The sequence below is a fragment of the Macrobrachium nipponense genome, chromosome 30 (assembly GCF_015104395.2).
Source record: "Macrobrachium nipponense isolate FS-2020 chromosome 30, ASM1510439v2, whole genome shotgun sequence".
Taxonomy (NCBI): Eukaryota; Metazoa; Arthropoda; class Malacostraca; order Decapoda; family Palaemonidae; genus Macrobrachium; species Macrobrachium nipponense.
In genome coordinates, this window is record NC_087218.1 from 30,749,690 (window position 1) to 30,776,501 (window position 26,812).

Consider the following 26,812-nt stretch of genomic DNA (forward strand, 5'->3'; position numbering starts at 1 on the left):
TTTGTATAGAAACACAGTGGCCTAATGTTAAGAATATTGGACTGGCACATAGATATTAGGTGCGTAATTGCGGAATTTTATAGTAAATAAAGCTGAGAGTTAGTAATGGTTTAGGACTATCATTGTTATATAACCTCGTAGGGAGTAGTGCCTCGGTGCACCTCACACAGTGCACTGTAGGCATTAAGGTTCGTTACAGGGTCCCTTTGGTCCTTGCACTTTATCTCCGTTCATATTCTCTTTCTTCAATCTTACTTTCCTCAACCCTTCCCTAACAATTGATTCATAGTACAACTGCGAGTCAGTCTCCCGCCCTTACACTTACATTACCTTTCTACTCTTCATTTCCGTTTCAGCAATGAATGACCAAATGGGTTCCAGCGCTTGGCCTTTGGTCTTGATTCTATTTTCTACTTTATTCAGTTATTAAAAAGCATCTAATTTATGTGTACATAGAGATTGATAACTAGAGCAAATATACAGTAGGGTTAGGAAGGGAACAGTAATACTCATTTCTCTGACTAATGCTTTCATACCGAGAAAAATTTTAACGGCGATTGTGTGGACAGAGAAAGTTTGCGTAGACAGATAATCAAAATCGGATGTGCTCAATAGGTTACTAAGAATTCCTACTACTTGATGAAGAGAACAATATTGGTGGTGATATTGTGAACAGAGGAGCTTGACGCTGGAAATTTTGCAAACACTCGCCAGCTCTATAAATGATTTTCTCCTGATTTCATGCTCAGTGGTATTCTGCCATTTCCGTTCGTTTCGAAGCGGCATCCGTCCGTTCGCTGTCAGTGAACACGGGCTAGACATTTCCGCTCTATTATTATTAAAAAATCCTCATAGTAGCACGACACTTCAAATGGAGAAACGAATCTACAATTATGTAAATGTACATATATTTAAATTTAAAACTATAGGGATTGCTTTCGGGAATCTGTTCGGTTCCCCTTATCAATTTAAATATATGTACTTTTACATAACTGTGTATTTGTTTCTCCATTATTATTATTATTATTATTATTATTATTATTATTATTATTATTATTATTATATTATATTATTATTATTATTATTATTATTATTATTATATTATTTTATTACCTGAAAGAAAACACCTACTGTGGGTTTATCCAAGTCTGTGAAATGAACACTTCAGTTAATCATTGTGTTGTTAATGTTTATTTTCATTGGGGGGGGGGGGGGGGCGGTTGGTAAAGTCGTCAGTGCACCTCTTGTGATTCACTGTAGGCATTATTTGAGGTTCTTTGCAGCGTCCTTTAGAGTCAAAGACCGACTCAGTCCTCTGCTTTCGTCCAGCGTCGTATAAAAATACACTTGCCCGAGATGTGATCACGGGACATACGTGGGATGCACGAAGAGGCTGTTGAAGGTTCGATTAGATTCCACAGGGGCATAAGCCATAGAACAGGTAGTAGGTTATCGAATCCGGAACAATCCAATATACGTAATCATTCAAAAACATGTAAAACCTATATTGACAGCAAGGATTTTTCTGTCTTGACTATTTTAGAATCTATAATTATCAAAAAGACCGTACCGTCGTTAAACACCCAAACGTCCTCTGTAAAATTATTCATAGCTTAGTTTGGGGCAGCTGGTTTGCCTCACTCTGTTTTTACTTATTTTTGTTAGTCTTACTCTTTCTTTTGTATAGGTAGGTATTTTCAAGATTTTAGTGCAGTGTACTTGTAATTTGTTTGCCTTTGAAGGCACCGTTGAATTTTAACTTTTTACTTTATTGTGAGCTGTTGCCATTACATTTTTAATATAAATTAAATCAAAGTGATTATTAATGTTCGCAAATTTTAGATACGTTTTGTTTTTAGCCTTGAAAATGCGGACTTGTTGGGAATTCGTCTCGAAACGTCGGCATTTGAATAAACTTGTAAAAGATGAGGATGCCTTTCCCTACTACTTCCTTCGGGATATATCTTCTCTGAGCTCCAGCTCCGGCCCTTATGTGTGTTAAATATATATATATATATATATATATATATATATATATATATATATATATATATATATATTATATATATATATATATATAACGTTGACTCAGAGGGTCTATCTTTTAAAATTTTTAACGTTCGAGAAAGAGTTTGTGTATATAATATACTATAATATATATACACATACATAAACACATATATATGTATATATATAGTGTATAGATTATAAATGCGTATATATATACACACACGCATATATATGTCTGTGTATAAAACAAGATGGCCAGCAAAAACTTCAGCATGTCTAGTTATAAACATATTTCCATCCCTAACGTTAGAATCTGTACACTGAACTGCTGTAGCCTTTCTGGCTTTGTCCCCTGCTTGCCAGTGACGCCGAAAGCCTCGTATTGTACCTGAAACGCACCAAAGAGGAGTAGTGGAGGTAGTACTTCTTTCACTATCATAGAATTTCTGTTATTTTACTTTGCTTGTTCTTTCTGTTGATGGCATCCATGTTTTGGTATACCCCGAAATTAATTTGAGGAAAATTTCAAAGCCCTATAGAGAGAGAGAGAGAGAGAGAGAGAGAGAGAGAGAGAGAGAGAGAGAGAGAGATTCCAGAATTACCATAATTTCTAATAAGAAAATCACTCTTTAATACTCAAAATTCATAGCATAAGGAAAGGATTTAGCTGACTCCAAAATGACGTCCTGCTTTTCAGTAGCACTATTGGGCCGTCAGTTCTTTCAAATTGGAATGTAGAAATTAAACTAAAGGCACTGGGACCTATGAGGTCACACAGCGTTGAAAGGGAAATGGGCAGTAAGAATGTGCTGTAGGTGTAACAGCAGGAAACCTCGTAGGTGCAATCTTGAAACGATATAAACGTAGGTACAGTAAAAGGAATGGAAGAGGTTGCATTTAGTGGCCGATGGGACTCGGCAAAGAGCCTAAGTAATGCGTACAGTGCACCAACTGGGTGCACTGACGGCACTAGTCCCTTACGAGGATCTGTTCTCTGTTACCTAAATTCTCCGGCAGTTCTCACGCCGCAATACTTGCCATTTTCCCACAACACAAACATTAGACGATTAATTTAATGCCGAATGACGGAGAATTCTGAGAAGTTGGTTTTCTAGCGGTAATAATGTAATTCTTGACCTTGAGTACCTATTTTATCCAAGGAAATTCGTTCACCGGAATAATGTCTCAAGGACGTGATTTCGTGATATAGTATTAAGCCAAGTCTAAAGAGTCCCTCTTTCTAACTCCCTTAAAGGTTTGTTCAGGCATCCGACATTACGAAAACCCACCCTTTTGTACCCCCCCCCCCTCTCTCTCTCTCTCTCTCGGCCTCTCTCTCTCGTAAATCACTGCATCTTTATCTCTCTCTCTCTCTCTCTCTCTCTCTCTCTCTCTCTCTCTCTCCAAAATGGTTTTATTTTATATAAGCGCAGACGTAAATGCCTGACCGAGTGGGTATACAAAAGCGTTTGTATCCTCTTAGTAAGTGGCCATTACCATTTACAATGTAGCAGAATTCACTCTCAGGTGCTGCTGTGAGGCGCCATAGGCGGTCTCTGTCGGGCGCTTATTCGAGAGGCGTTTAAGGGTCGTTTTTGCGAATCTCTCGTGGATTGAATGGGGGAGGTTGGAGTGGGATGTGAGAGAGAGAGAGAGAGAGAGAGAGTGAGAGAGAGTGAGTTACAAGGATTAGGGTGTCTGAAAGACTTTAGTCCATCCTAGGAGAAATCGTGTGCTCACTTATCTCTAGGAGCAGGTTTTACAGTTCATTCACAGTTTCCCAAAGGTCTTTTCTAGCTTTCTTTTAAACTCTTCCACACTTTTGCTGTTTACAACTTCTGGTGGCAGTTTATTCCATGTGTTACATATCTTGTATGTAAAGAAGTTCCCACAATGGGATATGTTGTATCTCTTCAGTTCTAGTTTCCATTCATTATTTCTTGTCTGGTTTTCTTGGAATGTGAAGAGGTTACTGTTCACTTTTTTGTTGTGTCTTTCGGTATTTTGAATGTTTCTATTAGTCCTCACAGTCGTCATGTTTTCCGAGTCATCCAGGTTCAGGCTCCCTAGTCAGTCGTCTTTGGTAACCTATTTGCCTGAAGGATGGAAATAACTTTGTGGCTCTTGCTTATACCCCTCCTAGTCTGTGTTGGTGACCAAAACTGTACTGCATATTCAAGATGAGGTCTAACTATTTTAATGTGCAGAGCTGCAGTACCGTTTCTTTGTATCTGTTTGAACTGCCCCTTTATGTATCTCACTAGTATGAGTGTCATCTTTTCACCTTTTATGCACTGGTTTGGAGATTTTAAGTCCTTAGGAATAATGTCTCCAAGGTCTTCTTATTGCTCTACACTATTTACTATGACATTCCCAAGCAGCATGTAGTTTGCGGTCATCTGCTAAATTGGCTATCCGTAGAGAGAAAGTAGTAAGTCTTCCATAGAGAGACAGAGACAGAGCGTAACCCTTCCATAGAAAGAAACTTAAGTTTTCCGTGGAGTGGAGAGAGAGAGATTTTCCGTGGTGTAGAGAGAGAGAGACGAAAGCAGAGAGAGAGACGATGAGGCGAGAGAGAGAGAGAGAGAGGGGGGGGGGCTTGGGGGGGGGGTTGTATGGGGCGTTAAATCGACTTGTTCCTTGTCACACTCATTAGTTCAGGGACAGCACCTTGACACCCTCCAAGCGCCGAAAGTTAGGGATTATAGCTGCTTCTCCTGCGGCCGCCGGACGGTGTCGTCGCTGACGGTCGGTATACAAGGGGAGATTTGTAAGGAATTTAGCCAAAGATTGAGCCCTGCCCAAACAATGTAGTTTTGGGGAGATTTTCGGGAATCTTTCCCCTTTAGTTTTCTCTGCTATAGATTTCTTCGTTGGGTTCTTGAAAAAGAGAATGAGATTTGGGGTTTCATGAGTTTATATTAATAATGACTTCAGTGTTGTTTTTGTGTACTTGAATATCGTATTGATAACTATTTTTGTGGTGGTTTATGTCATTTTTAGTTTCCATTCGCTGTAAATATCGTGTTAAGAAGGGCGAAATGTTAATGTAATTTTATTTCTTTCAGGGAAACTAAATACATTGGGAGCAGGATTTGATGCATTGCTTATTTTTTTATTTTAATTTTTTTCTATTTTTGATTGCTCCGGTTCTCCCACTTTTAAAGGGGAAATGAAATGACAAGTGATGTAGTTCGTTCATTTAACTGGAATTTGGGGGATTTCTTTTGGGGGGTGGGTGGCCGGGCCGTAAATGAGGATAGGATTTTTTGGTAAGAGGTGGGTAATAATAACTAATCCTAAAACCTGGAAGGAATTTATACCCTTATTCCCTCTTTCCTTAGGGCTCATCTTCCAGTGCAGCCTCCGTCTTCCGTCCCCTAGATTGATGAATAAGCCCCTGGTTATCCCGGAACCCCCCCCCCAGCGCACCCAAGAGGAGAGAGATCGAACCAGAGCAACGAAGACGTGAGAGGATGAGGGAAGAGGGAGAGAGAGGGATTTGGAAGGAGAGAGGAAGAGGAGAGAGAGAGAGAGGGGGGGGGGTGTTTCTTTCAGAAAGTCCTCTCCCATTGAAATGCTTGTCAAAGAAAATCCGGCCTATTGAAATTGTTTGCCAAAGAAATATTCATCCTGGTTAGAATTAAGAGGATGCTGCTGGATTTCCATTCAGACAAAAGAAGCCTTTATAAGATTCAGCAGAGGAGGTTGGGGGGGGGGGGGGGAGGTGGGGAGTGGTTGTACAGGTGTTTACTGTGGTTAATTGAAGCTCAGTTTGAGCATTATCGTAATAGTCGTGCGTACGACGGTCGCTGAGTTTTCGCAACATTATATATATTCAAACTCCCATAGGGGGTTATTGTCGTCAGTGCACCTCACTGTGGTGCACTGTAGGCATTACTGAAGGTTCTTTGCAGCGCCCCTTCAGCTCCTAACGGGAACACATTTCATTCCTTTTTATGTACCTCCGTTCGTATTCTGGTCTATCTCCCTTTCCTCAACCCTCTCTTGATGAATTTTACAGAGCGCAACTGAGAGGTTTTCCTCCTCTTGCACCTTCAGACTTCTTATTGTCAGCTTCTTTCCGGCGCCGAATGACCTCTTAGGTCCCATTGCTTGGCCCATCGCCTAAATTCTATATTTCATTCCATATATGCAAATGTAGTAGAAATACTCAAGTTTATCTGTGTGTGTGTGTGTGTGTGTGTGTGTGTGTTTGTAACGCATGTATCGTAAATAATGTACAACTGAAAGACGTTTTAGATTATTTGTGCATTGGCTGATTATATCAGTTAGTTATTTTACCAATACTTACAATCTTATATTTGTTTGTTTGTTTACCAATAGTATTCATATCAATGAAGCTTTGAGTTTGAAATTTGAATTTGAATTATTCGAATGACTGTTGGCTTTTTAATCATAAATATGTTATATATATATATATATATATATAATATTATATATATATATATATATATATATATATATATATATATATTTACTTTTGTCAGGAAACTCTTCAAGATAACTGGATTGGAGTTCATTGTCCTTAAAATACTTCATCGTAATGTAGATTTTTATGAAGCCATGTTGAGATTTTTTCTGCTCACTTAATCGTTTTAGCAATTCTGGAGGAGAATGATTAACAGCCCATCGGTAAAGTATGACGGGAGTCTCTCAACAGTACTGAACGTTTTTGGGTACCTTCGATCGAAGCTTTCATGAGCGATAAAAGTGGAAAAAGTTCTGCCTTTCGCTCAAACGTTTTCAGTTTTTCCTTTGGTAATTAAGTCTGCATATCCGACCTAGCAGCGTATGAAAATAAATTTACTGGGAAATGAAAGTTATATTGAAAATGGTGAAATGTGAACATTGCAGATAAGCCTAAGTGTTGCCAAGCGTAAGTAGACGACGGGATATAACACGATGACAGCGGAGTCTATTGAAAATTAAGTTAAAGTTTGAAGATTCATCTCTCCTTATATATGTATGTTTCCGTAACAGCCACCAGTTCGTAACCGACCTGTTCCTTATTGAGAACCATACCAAGGAAGAACCATTAGTCGGACCGTCGTAAAACCTGGCGGTTAAATTCCGCTGGGGAAGGAGGTGTGATTTGAGTGGCCCTGGGGCCATAGTGGATGGCTCTGTTGTCTGCTTGTTGTGTCCTCTTGTTGTTTCAGCTGATGCCCGCTGTTCTCCCTTCTCCTCTTATTCACCCGCCGTTTTAGGCATCTTGTTTACACGCCGATCTTTTGTTTGTCGCTTTTGTCTGTCTCCTAACTGGATTGTGAAAAAACCTTTTCTGTGTTTGCAAGAACGTGACCATATCAGGATTATGTTAATACACACACACACACACACACACACACACACACACACACACACATATATATATATATATATATATATATATATAGATTATAGTATATATGTATATATAGTAATATGAATGTATATATATATATCTATATATATATATATATATATATATATATATATATATATATATATATATATATATAGATCACACCCGCAGACATGAAACGATAGGTTTTTATATGTTATACAATGCAAAATACTTTATCATGACAAGGAAAACTAGTAACTATGGTATTGGTATCCTATGACACTGGAATGTAAACAGTGGCTCCCGTAAGGGAGTAGTGCCGTCAGTGCACCTCATGCGGTGCAATGTAGGCATTAATTTTTTTTTTTTTTTTTTGCTACGTCCCTTGGGCCCCTAGCTGCAACCCCTTTCATTCCTTTTTCTGTACCTACGTTCATATTATCTCAATTCATCTTACTTTCCTCAACCTTCTCCTGACATTATTGTTTCATAGCGCAGCTGGAGGTTTCCTCCTGTTCCACCTTTCAAACCTTTTTACTGTCAATTTCCGTTTCAGGGCTGAATGACCTGATAAGCCCCAGCGCTTGGCCTTTGGCATAAATTCTGTATTCGCTCTCTACAAACAGCGGTCATTTTCATTGAACTTATCCATTCCTCAAGGACAAATCTCAAGTTGCTAGATTAATGTGGGCCTTATGTCAACACTAGCCCTTTTTCATTATATGATTTCTAACCTTGGAATATTGGTGTTATGGGATAACCAGGGAAAATTTTGAAAGTTCAGTCAATGTGATAGGGAGATACAGGCACAGGCGCATATTTTGGACCAAAAGGAATTCTGGTCACAAGGCCGTTGTTGTTGTCTGATGAAGCTAGCCTTATATACCAGTACTATTGTCTGATGAAGCTAGCCTTATATACCAGTACTGTTGTCTGATGAAGCTAGCCTATTAACGGTACTGCTTTCTGATGAAGCTAGCCTTCTACCAGTAGTTGTCTGATGAAGCTAGCCTTATACCAGTTCTGTTGTCTGATGAAACTAGCCTTATACCAGTGCTGTTGTCTGATGAAGCTGGCTTTATAGCAGTACTGTTGTCTGATGAAGCTAGCCTTATACCTCAGTACTGTTTTCTGATGAAGCTGGCCTTATACCATTACTGTTGTCTGGTGAAGCCGGCCTTATACCAGTACTGTTGTCTAAGGCCAGTACTGGTTCTGCTCTTTGAGTTGTGCGTATTAGCGATGTTTTTAGCATGTTTTGTCTGCGTATATGTCGTTGCGAAGAAGTTAATTGGGAGTTATTAAAATTTTCGCAGACATAAATAAATATGTGAATGATGATTTGTCAAATCAACACCATCTCAGTTAAGAAATATGAATCATCTATTCTTTGAATTGTATTCCTTTGCAAAATTGACGCGTGGAGACGTTCCGTGGTGGAATTGCCCTGTGCTATGGACAATGAGGCTTTGATGACGAGAGCCATGAGTCACTAATCTGTACTTAACCTAGTTGTTCACGTCCTATGATAAGGGAAGGACAGAGTCTGAAATTATTTGCCTCGCCACTGCGTTTCTGAATAGCGTTCTTGTTGCTTTTTAGTACTATTATTATTATTCAGTAGATTAGTAACCCTATTCATATGGAACAAGCCTATAGGGGTCATTGAATTATTAATTAAAGGTCCACAATAACATTCAGCAGTGGATTGTAATTATTTTTTTTATAAAGGCGCTACAGTAGCTTTCGATCCCTGTGCTGGCGTCGTCTTCAGTCCAATTAAAAACTTCGGTACATAAAGTTAATAAGTGAACTCTCGTCTTGAGAGCTGGAAGAGTGGATGACCGCGACGCTTGATTTCTCCAACGGGCCAGACAGCGGATAACAATGACCAATTGCCCAACTTGGTGACTGTCTCTCTTCTGTTTATGTTTCTCGTGGCCAATCTGCTAGATCTTCTCACCGGTAGCTGTGCTTGTGCGTGCATTCCGTCGTCCGCTTGAATGGTTTCGAAGAGAGCGAGGCAACGGGAGCATCGGATGAAGGAAAAACAAGAGCCTGTTCTGACATTGAAACTTTTCACAAAGTTCTTTATAATATATAGAAATGAACAATCTGGTCCTCGTTAACAAACGACTTATTTCCTTTTAAAGAATCCCCTATGTTCAGGGCGGTGCCTCAACTAAACGTCTTGTGTTAACGTTGTTATTCTTATGCATAATATTTGCCCAACTCCAGTGTTGTCTGTGGTCGTTATCAAAGGCGTGTCTCTATGGCATTATTTTGTGCATGAAATTAGAAGGTTGTTCATGTTCCTCTATACGTGTCTCTTGTCCCCTGCCATTTTATATAAATATATATATATATATATATATATATATATATATATATATATATATATATATATATATTTATATATATATAATATATAATATATATGGATAGAGGAGAGAGAGAGAGAGAGAGAGAGAGAGAGAGAGAGAGAGAGAGAGAGAGAGAGAGTCTGTAAATAAAGGTTCCCTAGGATATGATAAATTGTTTCAGGGGTTCCTTGAAAGTATAAAGTTTGGGAATCACTAGTCTAAGGGCCGTAACTATCTGAAGGCTCTAAAACCAACACTCCAATTGTATCATGGCTCACATAACTTGAGACCATCTGTCAAAAAAATGTTTTTTTTCACGTTCAACGACTTGTAACTGTTTTAAGGATTCGTCATTTTGTCTTTTATTTATTATTGATTGATTGCAAATGTTATTGAATTGGAAACCGCCTTGATTCGTTCCAATTTTCTTGCTAAGGGTGCCCCAGGAACAGGAGTCCGTGCTGACATAAGACCAGCTCAATCTAGAACGAACTAACAAACGAACTAAATCTTTGTTCTTGTGATCTCGATAGTTTCTCTTCCTTTCTCAAGGCGTCGTTTTGGACTGCGTTCTGTCCCTGGGGGGATCTCTCTCTCGTCGGGGGAATTCCCCCCCCTCTCTCTCTCTCTCTCTCTCTCTCTCTCTCTCTCTCTCTCTCTCTCTCTCTCTCTCTCTCTCTCAAACATTTAATTAGATTCTTAAGTTTATTCTTGTATAGATAGTTGATGTATATATAAGTTTGACAGATGACTAGGAAATTCTCTCTCTCTCTCTCTCTCTCTCTCTCTCTCTCTCTCTCTCTCTCTCTCTCTGTAACCTGACTCATATTTGACTCACATTGTGGGAATTTATTGACTCCCGTGACTCACAAGGGATCCTGGGGAGTTTGCCTCCTTGCGGCTTTTACCGTAAAACGCATCCTCTCTCTCTCTCTCTCTCTCGTCTCTCCTCTCTCTCTTTCTCTCTTTCTCTTTTGTGCTTGGCTTATTTTCCCTTTGTTTCTGCCTGACGCCGTTTCTTCCCTATTTTCTTTTGTATGTGTGTGTTTTTGTACACACACACTCACACAATTCAGAAGATGAACCTGTTCCTATGGAGCAAGCCCAAAGAGACCACTGACTCGAAATTCAAGCTTCCAAAGAATATGGTGTTCATTAGGAAGAACTAAGAGAAGGCAATTGGAATTACAAAAAGATGAGATCCTGCTTTTAATAAAGAAAAATGTAAGGAGAATAGTATTAAGGTAGTGCTTGAATAGTGAAGTTGCAATTGCACGGCATCCCTTGGGAAGCTGTTGCAAAGTCCAACGATGTGAGGGAATAAAGGACCTCTGGAACTGGGAAGTTTGACAGCGAGGCACATTTACTGCTCGCTGGTGCTGCTGTTCAGCGAATTTTGTTGCTTTAGGCTGGTGAAGGGGACCAGGGATCAGTTGTGTATGTGACAGATCTCAGTTGAAGTACAACTTGTGAAAAAGTGACAAAGAAGAGACAACCCGTCGAAGGTCCAGTCATAACTGCTATTGTTAGGGAACGGAAACCACCACCACCACGAGCCACTCTATCTAAACGAGTAAATCTCTCTGGCAGAAGCAGACATCCACACCGGAGAACAGTATTCGAGTGAAGGAACCACAAAAGACAGGTTGCTTTGATTTTATCATTGTTAGAAATATATGAGGCCTTAAGAAAAGTACGTAACTTTCGTGCAGCATTTGCTGAAACTTTCATTAGATGTTTCTCAAAATTTTGATTCGAGTCAAAAGTTACACCTAGAATAGAGTTTGATTCACTGAGCAGAGTTCCATCCACCTGAAGGAAGGATGGGTTGGGAAATCTGCGAGATAACATAATCAAAACACTGTTTTCTAAGTCTGGGTCAAACAAATACTACAAATGTGAACCAGGAACGAACAAATTCATATACGTATAATACAAGGCAGTAACACCTGTGAAAGGTCTCGAGATAAGAAAAAAAAAAAGAAATAAAGGAACAGCTCTGTATAGCCTCAATATCAGATCAAATAGGCTGTTATTACGAGTAATTGGCATCGTGATGATGATGTCTCCATCCATATTGTGCCAGTGGATGCGCTCTCTCTCTCTCTCTCTCTCTCTCGTTTAGTTAGATTCTTAAATTTATTCTTATCTAGATGAAATAGTTAAATGTTTTGAAGCTGACAAATGTTTAGGAATCCTCTCTCTCTCTCTCTCTCTCTCATTTAGTTAGATTCTTAAGTCTATCCTTATCTAGATTAGATAGTTCAATGTTTTGATGCTATGACAAGTGTTTAAGAATCTCTCTCTCTCTCTCTCTCTCTCTCTCCTCTCTCTCTCTCCTCTCTCTCTCTCAGAATAACTTAGACTAGTTCTCGTTCTTTCATTCACAGTAGCGTAAATTTCCAAAACAAATTGGCTTCGGCCATTTCACTTGTCCTGTGCCCATCATAATGACTTAATTCAAAAGAATCTTATGTAGCGAAGAACCTTTTTCTCTCATTTGAGCTAAACGGACTAGTTTTGAAAGACTCACTAATGTCGAATGGTTGCCCTGAGGACTTGAAGTATTATATAACTTAAAATATCATTTAGTATGTATCTGTAGGCAATGCCACTATCGTCAGTCTGCTTAATGAGTGCTCGGAGCTTTCTACTCACCCCCCAGATGTATAGAGCGCGTGTGTGGGTCTTTGGTGGCGTCTCTCATGACCTATCCGCTGGAGCATGGTTGAGGTAACTTGACTATCGGGAGAGGGCGTGGGGGGGAGAAGGAGAGAGGAATGTGTGGAAGAGGGGGAGGAGGGTAGAATATGAAGTCGAGTAGGCACATGGGTGGAGGGGATTTAAGGAGGAGGTGGTGTACAACGGGGGAGAAAGGGAGGGGGTGGGGCGCCTTGATGACAGCTGTCTACTGCTGGGCTCGTAAGCAGAGGATTGTAGTATCCTCAGTAGATGATGGTGATCTAGTTGTCTGGTTGTACTGTAGTTGTTGTTGCTTTCATTTTCTTGTTTTGTTGATGTAGACTTGAAAAGGACTAGAAAAATGGCTGGACTATGAAAAAAGTATATATTTATATATATTATGTGTGTGTATTATATATATATATATATATATATATATATATAGACAAATATATATATATATACGTATTACATATATATATAGATATTATATATATATTTAATTATATATATATACTAATTGTATATATTATAAATGATATATATACTATATATATATATATATATATATATATATATATATATATATATATATCATATATATATATTATGTGTGTTTGTGTGCATTTTTGCTTTATTGATGTTTATTTGAAAAGGCTAAAAAATGGCTGAGCTATTTTTATAAAAAATACTCTATACACTGACCTTTAGAAACGAGATGTGTCAGTAACCTAGATATTGTGACGCCAGTTTTAGTAACGAAAAGTCAATCAGTCGACCAATTTAAACTGGCAGTTTTTAGTTTCTGTAGTCAAGTCAAGGTTTTGGGATAATATCTTACCAACGTATGACTTCTCATTATCTTCGTTATTTTATAAATGCTAGAGATAGGAGATTGAGGTTTACTTATTCAGTGAATTTCTCTCTCTCTCTCTCTCTCTCTCTCTCTCTCCTGTTCCTTCCTCACGCACATAGACACAGTGGCACTGACTGTCCCTCTTGTTACAAAGACTCTCTCTCTCTCTCTCTCTCTCTCTCTTTCACATGAACTTTTAAGTGTTGAGTGATCTAGCTCTTGTGTGATCTTACCATGGGCGCATTTACATTTACATAGACACTAACCTCTTTTGGTGACGTCAGTGCTCATACTGAACGGGACATTACCCTTATCGTTAACATATGCTCTCTCTCTCTCTCTCTCTCTCTCTCTCTCTCTCTCTCTCTCTCTCTCTAAATATATATATATATAATTCTATATTACATTATACATATATATATATAGATATGGATATATATATTAATAAGATATATAATATATATATATATATGTGTGTGGTGTGTGTGTGTGTGTGTGTGTGTGTAGAATCTACAGGTCATATTTACCAGATACATATGTAAATGTAACGGCCACAATGCCCTCTTAACTTCTCGACTTCTTTGCTTTTTTTGGATACTTTTTTGGATACCAAGCCTCGAGATCCAACTTCAAAGAAATATGAAAGAAATCATGATGTCCGGTAGCGGGAAACGAACCTGGGATAGCAAAATTACGACGAGGTCAGGTTGGCAAGGTGTTCACGACGGTAACCTCGTCGTGGTTATGGTATCGCGGGTTCGTTTCCCGCCACCGGACATCATGATTTCTTTCATATTTCTTTGAAGTTGGATCTCGAGCCTTTGCAGTGACTAGCGTATCCAAAAAAGAGCAAAGAAGTCGAGAAGCTAAGAGGGCATTGTGGCTATTACGAGGGACTTTTTTAATGATATATTAGTGAATAATTCTGTTGATGAGTTGTATGGCCAAATTTCTGTAATGTAACTTGGGGTTGTGTTTACAATTCGTGTTAGGAATTCTACACTTGACAAACTATTTGTTGTTGAAATAATCTTTATTATTTTCTTACATTCATGCGTTCGTATTTAGGGTTATAAGATGATTTTTTTATATTGTTTATGAGCGCGATATGTGATTGTGTGTCGATAATGCAGTTAAAATAAAAATGGAAACTAAATTATAGCTGGGTCTCATTTTGGTGGTTCTTATGTGCAAATTGTTATGCGTTTTTTTAATGTTCGTTTCATTCCCGCTCATTTTAGTCAGATGTGGCAGCAGCACTGAGTGCAATTCAAGCTGTAGCCTGCTGTTGATAGATTGCTGATAATTGATATTATTTTTTCTGGTTATTTATATTATTTCTGTTGCTTATTAAAACTTCACAAGTCAAGGAATGTTGTGATGACATTTTTATTAATAAAATGTTTTTCTCTCTTTACAGTTTTGGGCGCGAAGAATCTGTCCAAGAAGGATTTTTTTCGTAAGTATGACCATCGGCCTACTGAGTCTGGTGACTTGGAATCAGTCGTTTTGGTTTTCGAAGTCTCTAGTTTTCAAGACATTGCAACTCCCGCATAAACTCTCCTGTAGGCTTGTAAGAGTATTATTCTTCTTTCGTTATTTTCAAGAGTACTGTAGTTATCGTGAAGTGGAATTAACTTGAAAGGTTCCTTGGAACAGATGTTCAAATAAAGAACATGATGAACAAGAAATAATGACAAATAGCTCGAGTAATGTATAAACAAACGTAAATGATCAATATAAGCCATAAGAGAACGAAGACATTGGCGTTATGCATTAGCGCCGCCTCACTTAAACTTGAGCTGAATTGTTAGGAATGTCAGGAAGACTCCCCTCTCTCTCTCTCTCTCTCTCTCTCTCTCTCTCTCTCTCTCTCTCTCTTTAGACGCGTGGAAGTGAACAAGGCTTGTTGTGGACCTCTAGACTAGGGCCTCAACGATGCAGAGGAGTTTTACTAGAGGTTCCGTAGTGTTGTAGTGCCGCCAGTGCGCCTCACGTGGTGCACTCTAGGCATTGCTTGATAAGCATTACTTGATAAGGTTCTTTGCAGGATCGCTGCAACCCCTTTCGTTCCTCTTACTGTACCTCCGTTCAAATTTTCTTTCTTCCATCTTACTTGCCACCCTTTCCTAACCATTGTTTCAACATCATTCTTAGCGCTGAATGAACCTCGTAGGTCCCAGCCCTTGGCCATGTGCCAAAGTTGTTTATTCCGATTCCTAAACAGCAGCAAGCGGAAGTTATTTCTGCGACGAGAAAGAGTTCGTTATAATAAACCATTGGGAATGCTGAATGCTGATGCTCAGTCATGAGAATATTATTCCTGTCATGGCAAGGTCCGGTGGACCTGAAGTGCAATGTGACCTTAATATCGTCGTACCTGGCGGTATCACAGGAAGCCTGACGGACAGAATAATCGCCTTCTGGCTTCGTTGATGCCTTCAGCAGCCGTGATAAAAAGACGAAAGTTTTGACGAATAACCAGAAAAAATGACAGTGAAATAAAAGACAAGTTTTTGTCGAATATACAGAACAGGAAAAAATGTACAGTATTACGTATGGGAAGCAGATCATGGATTATGAGCACGTTGTAAGGTCTAGTGATCCAACAATTTGTAGTTTTGCCGGAGTGTAATGTCGGTCATTTGAATGCACCGTCGCTTTCCACTTGCTCTCATGCTTGAATTTTCAGTTTCTTCCCCTTCGGGTAGATGAGGGTCCTTCCTTCCGGGGTTGATATCCCTTGTCTTGACATCCCTTGTTTTAATATCCCATGTCTTAAGAGCCATTGTTCCTCGGGGTTGATATCCCTTGTCTTGATCCCCTGGTATAATATCCGATTGTCTAAGTAGCATGTCTGCTAAATACTTGTCGTAATATCCATTGGTCTGTTGTTCTATCGTTTTTGATAGCTTTTTTTCTTGAAGGATGTACTCTCTTCTCAGTTTAATAATTGTCCTAAAAGATGGGTGGTGCTTGTATCGATTCTCCTGACGGATCGTACTTGACCGGTTAAAAATATCGGACGAAATAATACGAACCTGTTTGACCTCTTCATTGGTGCCATGTGTTGGACGCTGACACTCTTATTTTAGTGCCGCTGATTAGTAGTGGTTGTTCGGCGTCCTCATAACTGATGCCTTTGGTGGACTATTCATCATCTTGGTAGGTGCCAGTTATTGACAGTTCGCTCTTGATTGGTTCCATTGTTTTGGGTAACTGTCAATCCTGTTTGTTTCAGTGAAACCTTGGATGGTTTTGTTGACATTCTTGCTAACTGGTGCCAATGCTTGAATGTTCGTCCTTATACTTGGTGTCATTGATTGAGTGTTCGTCCGTATAACTGGTACGATTGGTTGAATATTCATCCATATGACTGGTGTGATCGTTTGAGTGTTCGTCCATATAATTAGTGTGGTAGGTTGAGTGTTCGTCCTTATGTTTGTTGTTAATGGTTCACTGACAGGCCTTATGACTGATGTCATTGGCTGAATGGTCGTCCTTATAACAAACAATTGGTGCAGTTGGTTGAATGTTCATCATTCAGCCAATGACACCAATCATAGTTAAGTGTCATTGGTTCACTGTTCGACCTCTTAAATGGTTCAATGAAGCAGTTGGTTGATTGTTCCTCTCGTTTATAGACGCCTGAGGCGAAACCCATCTCCTGACAGATGCCCAGTAGTGTCGTCCTCACCTCTGGGACCGATTACTCCATCCTTCTTGGATGTCAGTTCCACTCTTTTGTTAATTACTCCCAGAAATACTCATCCTCCTTACGGTAAATGACAATCTCCAATGTCATTTCGATAATTGACTTATATTTTATATTTATTTATTAATTGTCGATTTATTTTTTCTTTTCATGAGTGATTTCTTCATTCTGTATTTCTCATTACCTTCTGTTATATCTTTCAGATGAACACCCTATTCTCTGGAAGCTTAAAATTGCAAGTCATTGGCTCCTGTGGAGCTTGATCGATATGATAAGGGTTCATCTGGATGATGATAATAATAATAATAATAAATAATAATAATAATAATATAATAATATAATAATAATAATATAATAATAATAATAAATAATAATAATAATAATAATAATAATAATAATAATAATAATAGGATCGTCACCCATATTTTATGTAAATTTTCCTCCTTTTGCAACCTACTTTGGAATCAGAATTATGCGACAGAAGTCTCGGTCTTTATTCTTCTGACGATGGAGTGTATGGAATTTTTTTTTTTTTTTTTTCCTCCTTACTCCTTAAGAAGAATGTTTGAGACGTCTGTCGCAATCCCTTGAGGGCTATAAGCTAATGGGCAGACTCGTTGATTCTATTGTCCTCTCTGCTGGGATTGCCAATGCCCCGTCCACCAGCGATGAGGTTTTTGGGTATGTGAAGCTACCTCTGTGGAACATGGGTATAGTGTTGTAAGTCTCGACGATGAATAGGTTATGATGTCTGAATTCATTTGAGATTAACTTAGTCACTTTTCGTTTTGGACGACCTTATCTCGAGTGCAATCGCATGGAAAATTTTTAGAAAATTGAACAAGCCCGAAGAAAATTGTCTGAAGCCGTTGTATTTCTTTGCTCAACCATTTCATGAATAGTCTCTCTCTCTCTCTCTCCTCTCTCTCTCTCTCTTCCTCCTCTTCCTCTCCTTCCTTCCGCTTCTATTCGTGCTTCTGGCTGGGGAGTCGCGTCTCCTTCAAACAAATTTTCAGATATCGTGCGAGCAACTTTTTTTTTTCTTAACAAACGTTGCTTGCATGACTTGCTGTGACTGTGGGAGACGTGAGCTCAAGCACAGTAATCCCAACTCGTTCTGGAGAACCACGAACCCGATCAGAAGGTAACATTTGTACTCGGAAAGGTGAGTTTGTGTGTTGTGGTGGGAGGAGGAGGAGGAGGAGGAGGAGAGGAGGAGGAGAGAGGAGGGAGGAGGAGGAGGAGGAGGAGGAGGAACATTCAACCTAATACTGGTCCTGAGATCAGTTAATGAACGATGGGTTTAGTGTATTTTAGATGAGCTACCATTGAAGGGACCCAAATAACTATATGTATCTGTACATATCTAAATATATATTTATATACCTCTTGTCACGCAGTTGTTCTGTGCATTAATACAATAAGTAACAGGACCTCATTGAAACTGGATGGTATCAAGCGGAGATATTTATTCAGGAAAAGTTACAAGCTTTCTAGGGCAAACAGCCCTCATCGTCAAGAAAGGACTGAGCGGACTCCCCATACTTCAACTGAATTTTATGAGGAGTCCGCTCAGTCCTGTGTTAGCAAACTTATATATGGAATATTTCGAAACAAACCTGCAGATATGATTTGGCTTCGTTATTTAGATGACATCTTAACATACTGGAAAAGCAAGTGGGATGATTTTGACGTCTTTTACAAAAATAAAATTCCTTGGTCCCAAGCATAAAATTTAGTAGAATGGGAAAACAATAACCAGATATCCTTTTTAGATGTTGTAATCATCTGAACTAATAACAACTAGAAATTCACTTTTCAGGAATGCGACATCCTCACTTTCATACATATATTTTCACAGCTATCATGACATTTCAGTTAAACTCGGCATAGCAAGTAACTTATTTCTTAGAGGCCTGGGAATTTGCTCCCGAGATATTCTTAACAAAGAACTTGAAACAATCCGAAATCAACTCTCTTGTTAAAATACCCCAATCACATAATAGAAAAAGGCGTACATAAAGCAAAGAGCATTTTTTTTTTTTTTTTTTTTTTTTTTTACAAACCCACAGAAAACAAAGAAAAGGAAAAAATACACAAAGTCACAATCCCTTGTGTGGATAATTTACGAGAGATCACACAAATCTTAGGCCAACCCAACCCTTTCATCTTCACTTATCCAAATACACTGGGGAAATCCTTAATTAATGTTTAGCAGAAACCAGTTTCTAAAGATTTAGGAGTTTATGAAATCCCCTGTATGGATCGTGATAAGTCCTACTATGGATTCACAGGAAAATCTCTCTGAAAGAATAATTCAACATAAGCACTCAGTTAAATATGGACAACATAGTTTGGTACTTTTTCATCAATAAATAAGACGAACCACACCATGGATTGGAACTCATCCTGAATTTTATACAAGAGCATCTGTCAATACAAATGTTATATGGTAGAATTTTCACTGATAACACAAGAGCATGAAATGGTTGAGCCTGGGACTCTGACCATATAGACAATATCTTCCCTAAGGCAACGATGAAGCGGATTAAGACAATTAACAGAACGGCATCACCTAAGGGCATATCTCATACTATATATTTCGCCAGTGTAACTATATGCTTATGTCATGTACTACGTGATAACTTTAAACCAGTGTTTTTTAATGGGTCTATTATACTTGAGACGTATCTTGTTTCAACAGAAGAATTTATTTGCATACACACACACATACACGCGTGCCTTTGAAGTATTAATTGTTAGCCCTGTTAGTGCTCAACCCCAGTAAAATAAACCAAATAATAAAAAAATAATTTAGTCCAGATTATTGTTTGGTAACCCCCTCCCCCAAAGGAAACTCGTTTTTAACATCACTAAATGGGAAATCTCAGAAAATTCTTCCCACCAAGGCAAGACTGGTGTGAGTAAAAAAGTGTTGCCCGGGGCATTGAATGAGGTGAGTCCTTCGCCATGCCCAGATTTTGCAAGCAAGCAAGCAACCTTAGGAATCAAATGTCGCAACGAGATCCTGGCGCCTTGTGGTCGTTCCCGCTTGCTTCCCCGTAACAGGAAGTATAATACTTGATTTTCTAAGAATAGAATTTTATCATTTTTCAAAACTAATTTGGTGCCATTGATGGAAAATCGCTTTCATTTTCAACTGGTCTTTTTTTTTTTATTTTATTTTTCTGCAAAACACACTGTTTGTGTGAGATTGAGAGAGAGAGAGAGAGAGAGAGAGAGAGAGAGAGAGAGAGAGAATTGTTCTTTACAAATGCCAAATAGTACTTTCCCGGTGACTGGAGATTTTCATGTTCTCACAGAGAGAGAGAGAGAGAGAGAGAGAGAGAGCCCCATTCCTCGACTAAGTGAAAGGAATGAAGGGAGGTGTGTGTGTGTGTGTGTGTGTCATTACAATGCAGGCAAGACCCTTCCATCTGTGAAGGGGAATCCTGTTCAAGCGGTAGCTTTTATATTATTTCATATATTTGGGATAAATTCAGGTGAAACTAACCCGTAGTTATGTGTTTGATATGATATAATTATTATTTTATTTTTCTTTTAATTCGTTTACCTTAGAGATGCCAGACCTGAGACAGTTACAGAATTTTTGTGAAGGGAGGCGATTTGAAGAGAAAAAATGTAGACAGAAATAATGTTTTCGCTTTGTGAAAGATTTTTTTTTTCTATTGAAACGTGCAGTTATAAAGGGCCTTTTTTCAGGAAAAACTTCTTTGTTGTTGTTGTTGTTGTTTTGAAATCTTTTGCGTTTAAAAGGAATTTTTCATTCATTACTTTGCATTTGAAAAGAAAAGTTTCCTTCATAGCTTTACATTTTGAAAGGAGTTTTTCTTCAATAACTGCATTTCGAAAAGAAATTTTCCGTCACAGCAAGTGTAGTGTATTTGTTAGGGGTTTTTGTTGAATTATATTTATAATGGATTTAGATATGGTTGAAAATCTCTTTTATATCTCATCTTGCCATCGTGTGAGGGAGGTGAACAGTTCGTTGCACAGTCTTCTATAAAAGTAATATTTGAACTCGTTGGAATTCTGTTAATATATTGTCAGATTAATATTCATGTCCAGCACCTTACCCGAGACCAACTTGGGGAAGGTTGTGAAATGAGAAATTCTCCTCGCTCTCTTCTCTCTCCTCCTCTCTCTCTATCTCTCTCCCCCTCTTGGTCTTTGTATATATCATAGATTATATATATATATTATATAGATATTATGATATATATATATATACAATTATTAGATAGAGAATAGATATATTTATAATATTTATATATATATTATATATATATATATATATATATATATATATATGTATATATGATATAGATAATATATAATATATAATATAAATGTTATATTCCTCCTTAATTATCATTATAATATATAATATATATATATATCTATATATATATATATATATATATATAGATATATATATATATATATATATATATATAGAGAGAGAGAGAGAGAGAGAGAGAGAGATATTGTATGTATGAATGAATGAATGAATGTATGGTATAAATATAATTTGTTATTTTCTGAGTGCTTCCCAGTGTTCCAAAGTCGTTCTGTATGAAATTTTGATATTATCTGTACCAAAAAATTATCATTTGTAAGATGTGAAATATTGTAATCTTGAACTTTCGTAATTATGAAATTAATTGTAATTGTCGCCAGTAAATCTATCTATCTATCTACTAAGCTATCTATATATCTTTTATGCTAATTAAGGACCATCAGATCTAGCCGAACACCGACGAGGTGGAACCTTGGCATCTATATAGTCATCGCCTTTCTGTGAACGGAGCATTAGCATATTTTGCTTGCGCAACTTTGTAGTACATCCACTGCCAAGGCTTGTGGCAGTAGTGGTTGATAGCATTCACAAAATGCAAAAACACCTACGTCCTCCCCCCCCACGGCCACCGAGAGATTTTTTTTTTTTTTTTTTTTTACGCCATGGTCAGCAGCTCCCCTGTTTCTCGACCGTTTTGGTTTTGCAGTCCCCCTTCGTCCCGTAGCTGCAACCTCCTTCATTGCTTTTTATTGTACCTTTGTTCATATTTTCTTTCTCCCATCAGACTTTCCACCCTCTCTTACAATTGTTTCATAGGGCGAGGTTTTCCTCCTGTTACGCCTTTCAAACCCTCCTACTGTTAATTTCCGTTTCGGCGCAGAATGACCTCATAGGTCCCAGGTGCTTGACCTTTGGCCTAAATTCAGTGCATTCTTCTCCAGTGTTTAAAGGAAGTGGATGTCTTGTCAAGTTATGTTTTAGCAGTAGTTGCTCTGTCTTTGCAGATGATGCTTTGGTAAAGGGATTTTATTTTTTTGAATGCGTAAATATCGGATGGTCGGCAAATATCTCGTAAATTTAGGCGATTATTGATTATGCAACGATCCATTGTTTCAGTTCAGTTCAAATTGTCCGACAGTCACAGTGTGTCTGAGCTAATTTTAAAGAAACCTTTTAAATCTTTAACGTCTTTTTAGCTCTCCTCCTCCTCCTCCTCCTCCTCCAATCTCCGCTGTTGCTGTATTCCCCTGTGGGCTTTTTCGAGGCTTGGAGGTCTTTTTGTCCTTCGAAGGATGTTCGCCGCGGTGGCAGAAGGGCGGCCTGACCACGCATATCCTGCGGGAGGCATCCGTTTCCTGTAGCCGGCATTCCAAGGATTTGTGTTGTCTTTGATCATTTATGTCGAATCTTTCTTCTTCTTCTTCTTCTTCTTCTTCTTCTTCTTCTTTATTAATATAATAATAAAATAATAATAATAATAATAATAATAATAATAATAATAAAAAGAAACGTTTGAACGTAGCCAAAATAGTATAAAAAGCCGCATTGTGCCTTCGAAGATAAAGTAATGCTGTGTCACAAATAAGATAAAATGATGGGTAAGATTTCATCTAGTCAGGTGACGTTAAATTTGAATCCTTGAATATACTTAGTGTGTGATCGTTCGCCATGACGAATCAAGTTATGGGTGCCTGAGCCCCACAGAAAAGGGGCTATGACTTATTTGCGCAAGTTAGTACAATCAAACTTTAATTCATTGACTGACAGTGTGGTTACTGTCGTGGGAATTCCTTTGGAAAGAGGCTTTAGTCAAGGTTTCTCTCGGTGCAAAGCTCTGAGAAAAACTTGACACATGAGGCGAAACTCGAGAGATTGCAATGTTGCATCTCATGAAGAATTTGGCTACGGAGGCCATGAGGAAGAATGAGGCGGGAAAGAACATCTTGCCCGAATTTATCCAGAGTCAATATGATGACTAATAATAAAGAGAAATATATAGAATCCACATCTTTGCAGCGTCACCTCGGTCCCCTAGCTGCAATCTCCTGTCATTCCTTTTGCTGTACCTCCGTTCATAGTATCCTCCTGCCACATCACTTTCCTCAACCCTCGCCTGACGATTGTTTCATTGTGTAGCTACAAGGTTTTTCTCCTGTTACACATTTTTAAGACTTTTTACTCTCGATTTCCCTTTCAGCGTTGAATGGCCTCGTAGGTCCCAGCGCTTGGCTTTTAGCTTAGGGTTTTATTCCCCATTATACTCTTATAGAATCTACAGGTCACTTTTTAACAGATACGAATGTCATTTTAATAACCACAATGTTTTCTCACAGCAAATTGATCCCCTTAGCAAGGTCACGTACTTAATTAGAGGTCAAGTTTTTATATTTTTACTTAGTGGTCCCCTTCGTAGAAAGAGAGGTTTGGAGGCGATTATGAAGGAGTAATGGACGAGTTTTATGAAGTGATTCTCCTTTGCACAAATTGTAAATGAACAAAGGTTAGGAATTTCGGGACGAACAACTCCCTCATCTTATCGTAGTCATTGTAGAGTTTACGTAATGTTAGATTCATTGGACCTCTCTCTCTCTCTCTCTCTCTCTCTCTCTCTCTCTCTCTCTCTCTCTCTCTCTATAGTGAGGGGAGGGGGGGGGGGGGGGGGGGGGGGGATTGCAGGCAAATCGTCTCATCTTGCTTTGATAATGTAATCTTTCGAAGTATCCTATTGTTTCACCTCTTCTAGGCTTTTGTTTCCGAGGTTAGAGGGAGGAAGAGGATAAGGATAAAGAGGAGGATGATAAGGATAAGGAGAAGGGGATTGTGAAGTCGAATGATTCGGGGAAACAAAACGTTCTTTGGGTCAGAAAAAATTAAGGACTTGACGCATGATTTCATTTCTGTCTCTACCAGAAAGAGCGAGTTGCATTTAGGAAGGGAAAGGGTAATGAATAATCAGAATTGTCTTGAGGTAGAAGGAAAGTTTACTAAACGAGAGAGAGAGAGAGAGAGAGAGAGAGAGAGAGAGAGAAATTTGATTAAAAGGAAGAGTGCCGTTTCTTAAGTACTCAGAATTAGCTTAGGTAGTAGGAAAGTTACTGACTTTTAAAACGGTTAATGAAATGGCACCAGAGAGAGAGAGAGAGAGAGAGAGAGAGAGAGAGAGAGAGAGAGAGAGAGAGAGAGACTTTCACTATCGTAATCATAACGTTCACTCGAATTTTCGTCAGCAAGCCAGAGGGGATAGAAAGTTTGTTATTTATTGGGGAACGTCTTGCTGTGCCTTAGGAAGTTTACACACACACACAGAGAGAGAGAGAGAGAGAGAGAGAGAGAGAGAGAGAGAGAGAGAGAGAGAGAGAGAGAGAGTAGACGGCATTGGAAGACAGGGCAGACCCCTTTAACAAGGAGCTGGCGAAGGCAAAGCTGAAGAAAGAGGAAGCAAGCTGCGTTGGCTCATGAATAAATTTCTTATTGTTTTTATTACTGCATTTTTTTTTACCGGTAAATTGGGCTCAATAGTGCCACACTGTTACATGTACCGGATAAATAGTTACAGAGCAGCTTTAATGCCTCCAGTTTTACTGTGAATGTTTCTTAAGTTCGTTAAAGGAATTCTGTAATTTCTTTTACTGGTCTCTGTTCTTCTTTTTGTATCTTTTTTTATTTAATTATTATTATTATATTATAGTCGACGACAATCATTGTGCAATTGTTTTTCCATCTAGATGTTCTGTTATTTTTTCCATCCAGATATTTATTATTTTTTCTATCTAGAGGCCCGTTAATATTTTTTCCGTCTAGAAGTCCTTTTAAGTTTTCCATCAAGATGTCCTTTTATATTCTTCCATCCAGGTGTTCTTTATATTGTTTCCATCCAAATATCCTTTGGTATTTTTTTCGTGTCTTGATGCCCTTTTACATTTTTCCATCTAGATTGTCTTTCATACTTTTCTTCCACCAAGGTGCCCTTCTTGGTCTCTCTCTTGGAAAGGATTTGTGGGTTCACCATCTCAAGATACCTGATAGAAGTCTGTATAAAACTGGAGTGATGCATTAAATTTTTGCATAAACTTTCGCCAACTGTTTGTTTGCTGATTAGAGTTTTCTGGTCAAAGTAAGGAAGTTTTAATTGTATTCATTTTCATTCAGTAATTTTAGCACTTGTGACCCGTTAGGTGTACGAGAACAGTTCAACGTGAAGTCCTTTAAGCAACAAAGACCCGATATCATAGCCTGTACTTGACTATTTGCTACATTTCTTACAGTTAACAGCAATTCCAGATATTTCATAGCTTAAACAAACCTGCTCTTTACACGTAACATTCAATTTAAGGTAAATTTTAAAAAATGACCAAATCCAAAATGGTAGAAAAGGAAAAAAATGATCGTTATATGATGGCCGATAAATATATAACGGAAGTTCGTTGAGGTGAGGATCGATGAGTTGAGGTCTTTATGTATTTACTCATTTTTCTTTTCCTCGCTCAACCCATGCCTTGGAAATTTATTTTTGTGGGGGTGTGTGGAGGGGAGACGAAAGTTGAATGTGCGCGCGCGCGCGCGCCTCCTCAATATAATCTCCCTTTCACCCAGAACCCCAGGAACATGGATGATGGACTGTTAACATTTGGACCGTGCGTTCAGGCTTCACTTCTGACCTTCGGGAATGCCAGGGAACAGGCAGAGAGAGAGAGAGAGAGAGAGAGAGAGAGAGAGAGAGAGAGAGAGAGAGATATTCATTCCTTTGTCTACATTATTTTATTGGAAGTGTGGTACATGTCCAATCCCATTAGGTAAGCTGGTTATGTGAAATTATGTTACATAAGACTCACCTTGTGAATGACAGAGAGAGAGAGAGAGAGAGGGAGAAAATAATTCCGGAGTGTGTGGGAGGGTAGGTTTCGTAGGAAGAGGAATCTTTTGGTGGGGGGTTGGGGGCCGAGTAGGGGTCTATCCCTTAGTACCTGAAGGTGGAAAGGTGTTACCCTTGAACTACGGCGGCCGGACTTGCTAGTAAAAATAGGAACTTCGAAGGTGTTGGTGTAATTGCAAATGTGAGTTGTGGGATACTCCAGGTTTGTCTTCATTGGGTTATTGGTGGGCAGCAAAGGGGTCACTTGTGGTCATTAGTAATTGTGGCTTTGTTTGTGATCTTGACCCGAAAGTAATAGGAATGCAAAGTGAAAGCTGACTCTTTCTCTCTCTCTCTCAATGGAAAATTGAATATATAAAATGACTTATTACCGGAAGTGCCAACCCGTAATCATGAACTTTGAAATTTTTTGTTTTACCGGAACCAAATTAGAACACTTGGAGTCTGCGGGAGCTTTTGTTTTTCATTTTTATTTTATGCTGTTGTTTTGTACAATGATTTTTAGCTCTTAAAACTGTCATTTATCTGTTTGCTTTCCAATTCTTATCTTAAATTTTGTATTATTCATATATTTTTTAAGTGATTTCCATCTACTTTGGTTTTACCGTTCTTGGAAATTATTAAACAGCGAGTTCTGTTTAC

At 38.5% G+C, this 26,812-nt stretch overlaps 1 protein-coding gene across 1 annotated transcript in view; it reads left to right on the forward strand.

Annotated features, from left to right (window-relative positions):
* LOC135202401 (E3 ubiquitin-protein ligase SMURF1-like) overlaps positions 1-26,812 on the forward strand; it is a 160,411-nt gene that overhangs the window by 33,653 nt on the left and 99,946 nt on the right. Inside the window, exon 2 of the mRNA XM_064231792.1 lies at positions 14,682-14,720. Within this exon, the coding sequence (XP_064087862.1) occupies positions 14,682-14,720 (39 nt within the window). The remainder of the gene's footprint in view (positions 1-14,681; positions 14,721-26,812) is intronic.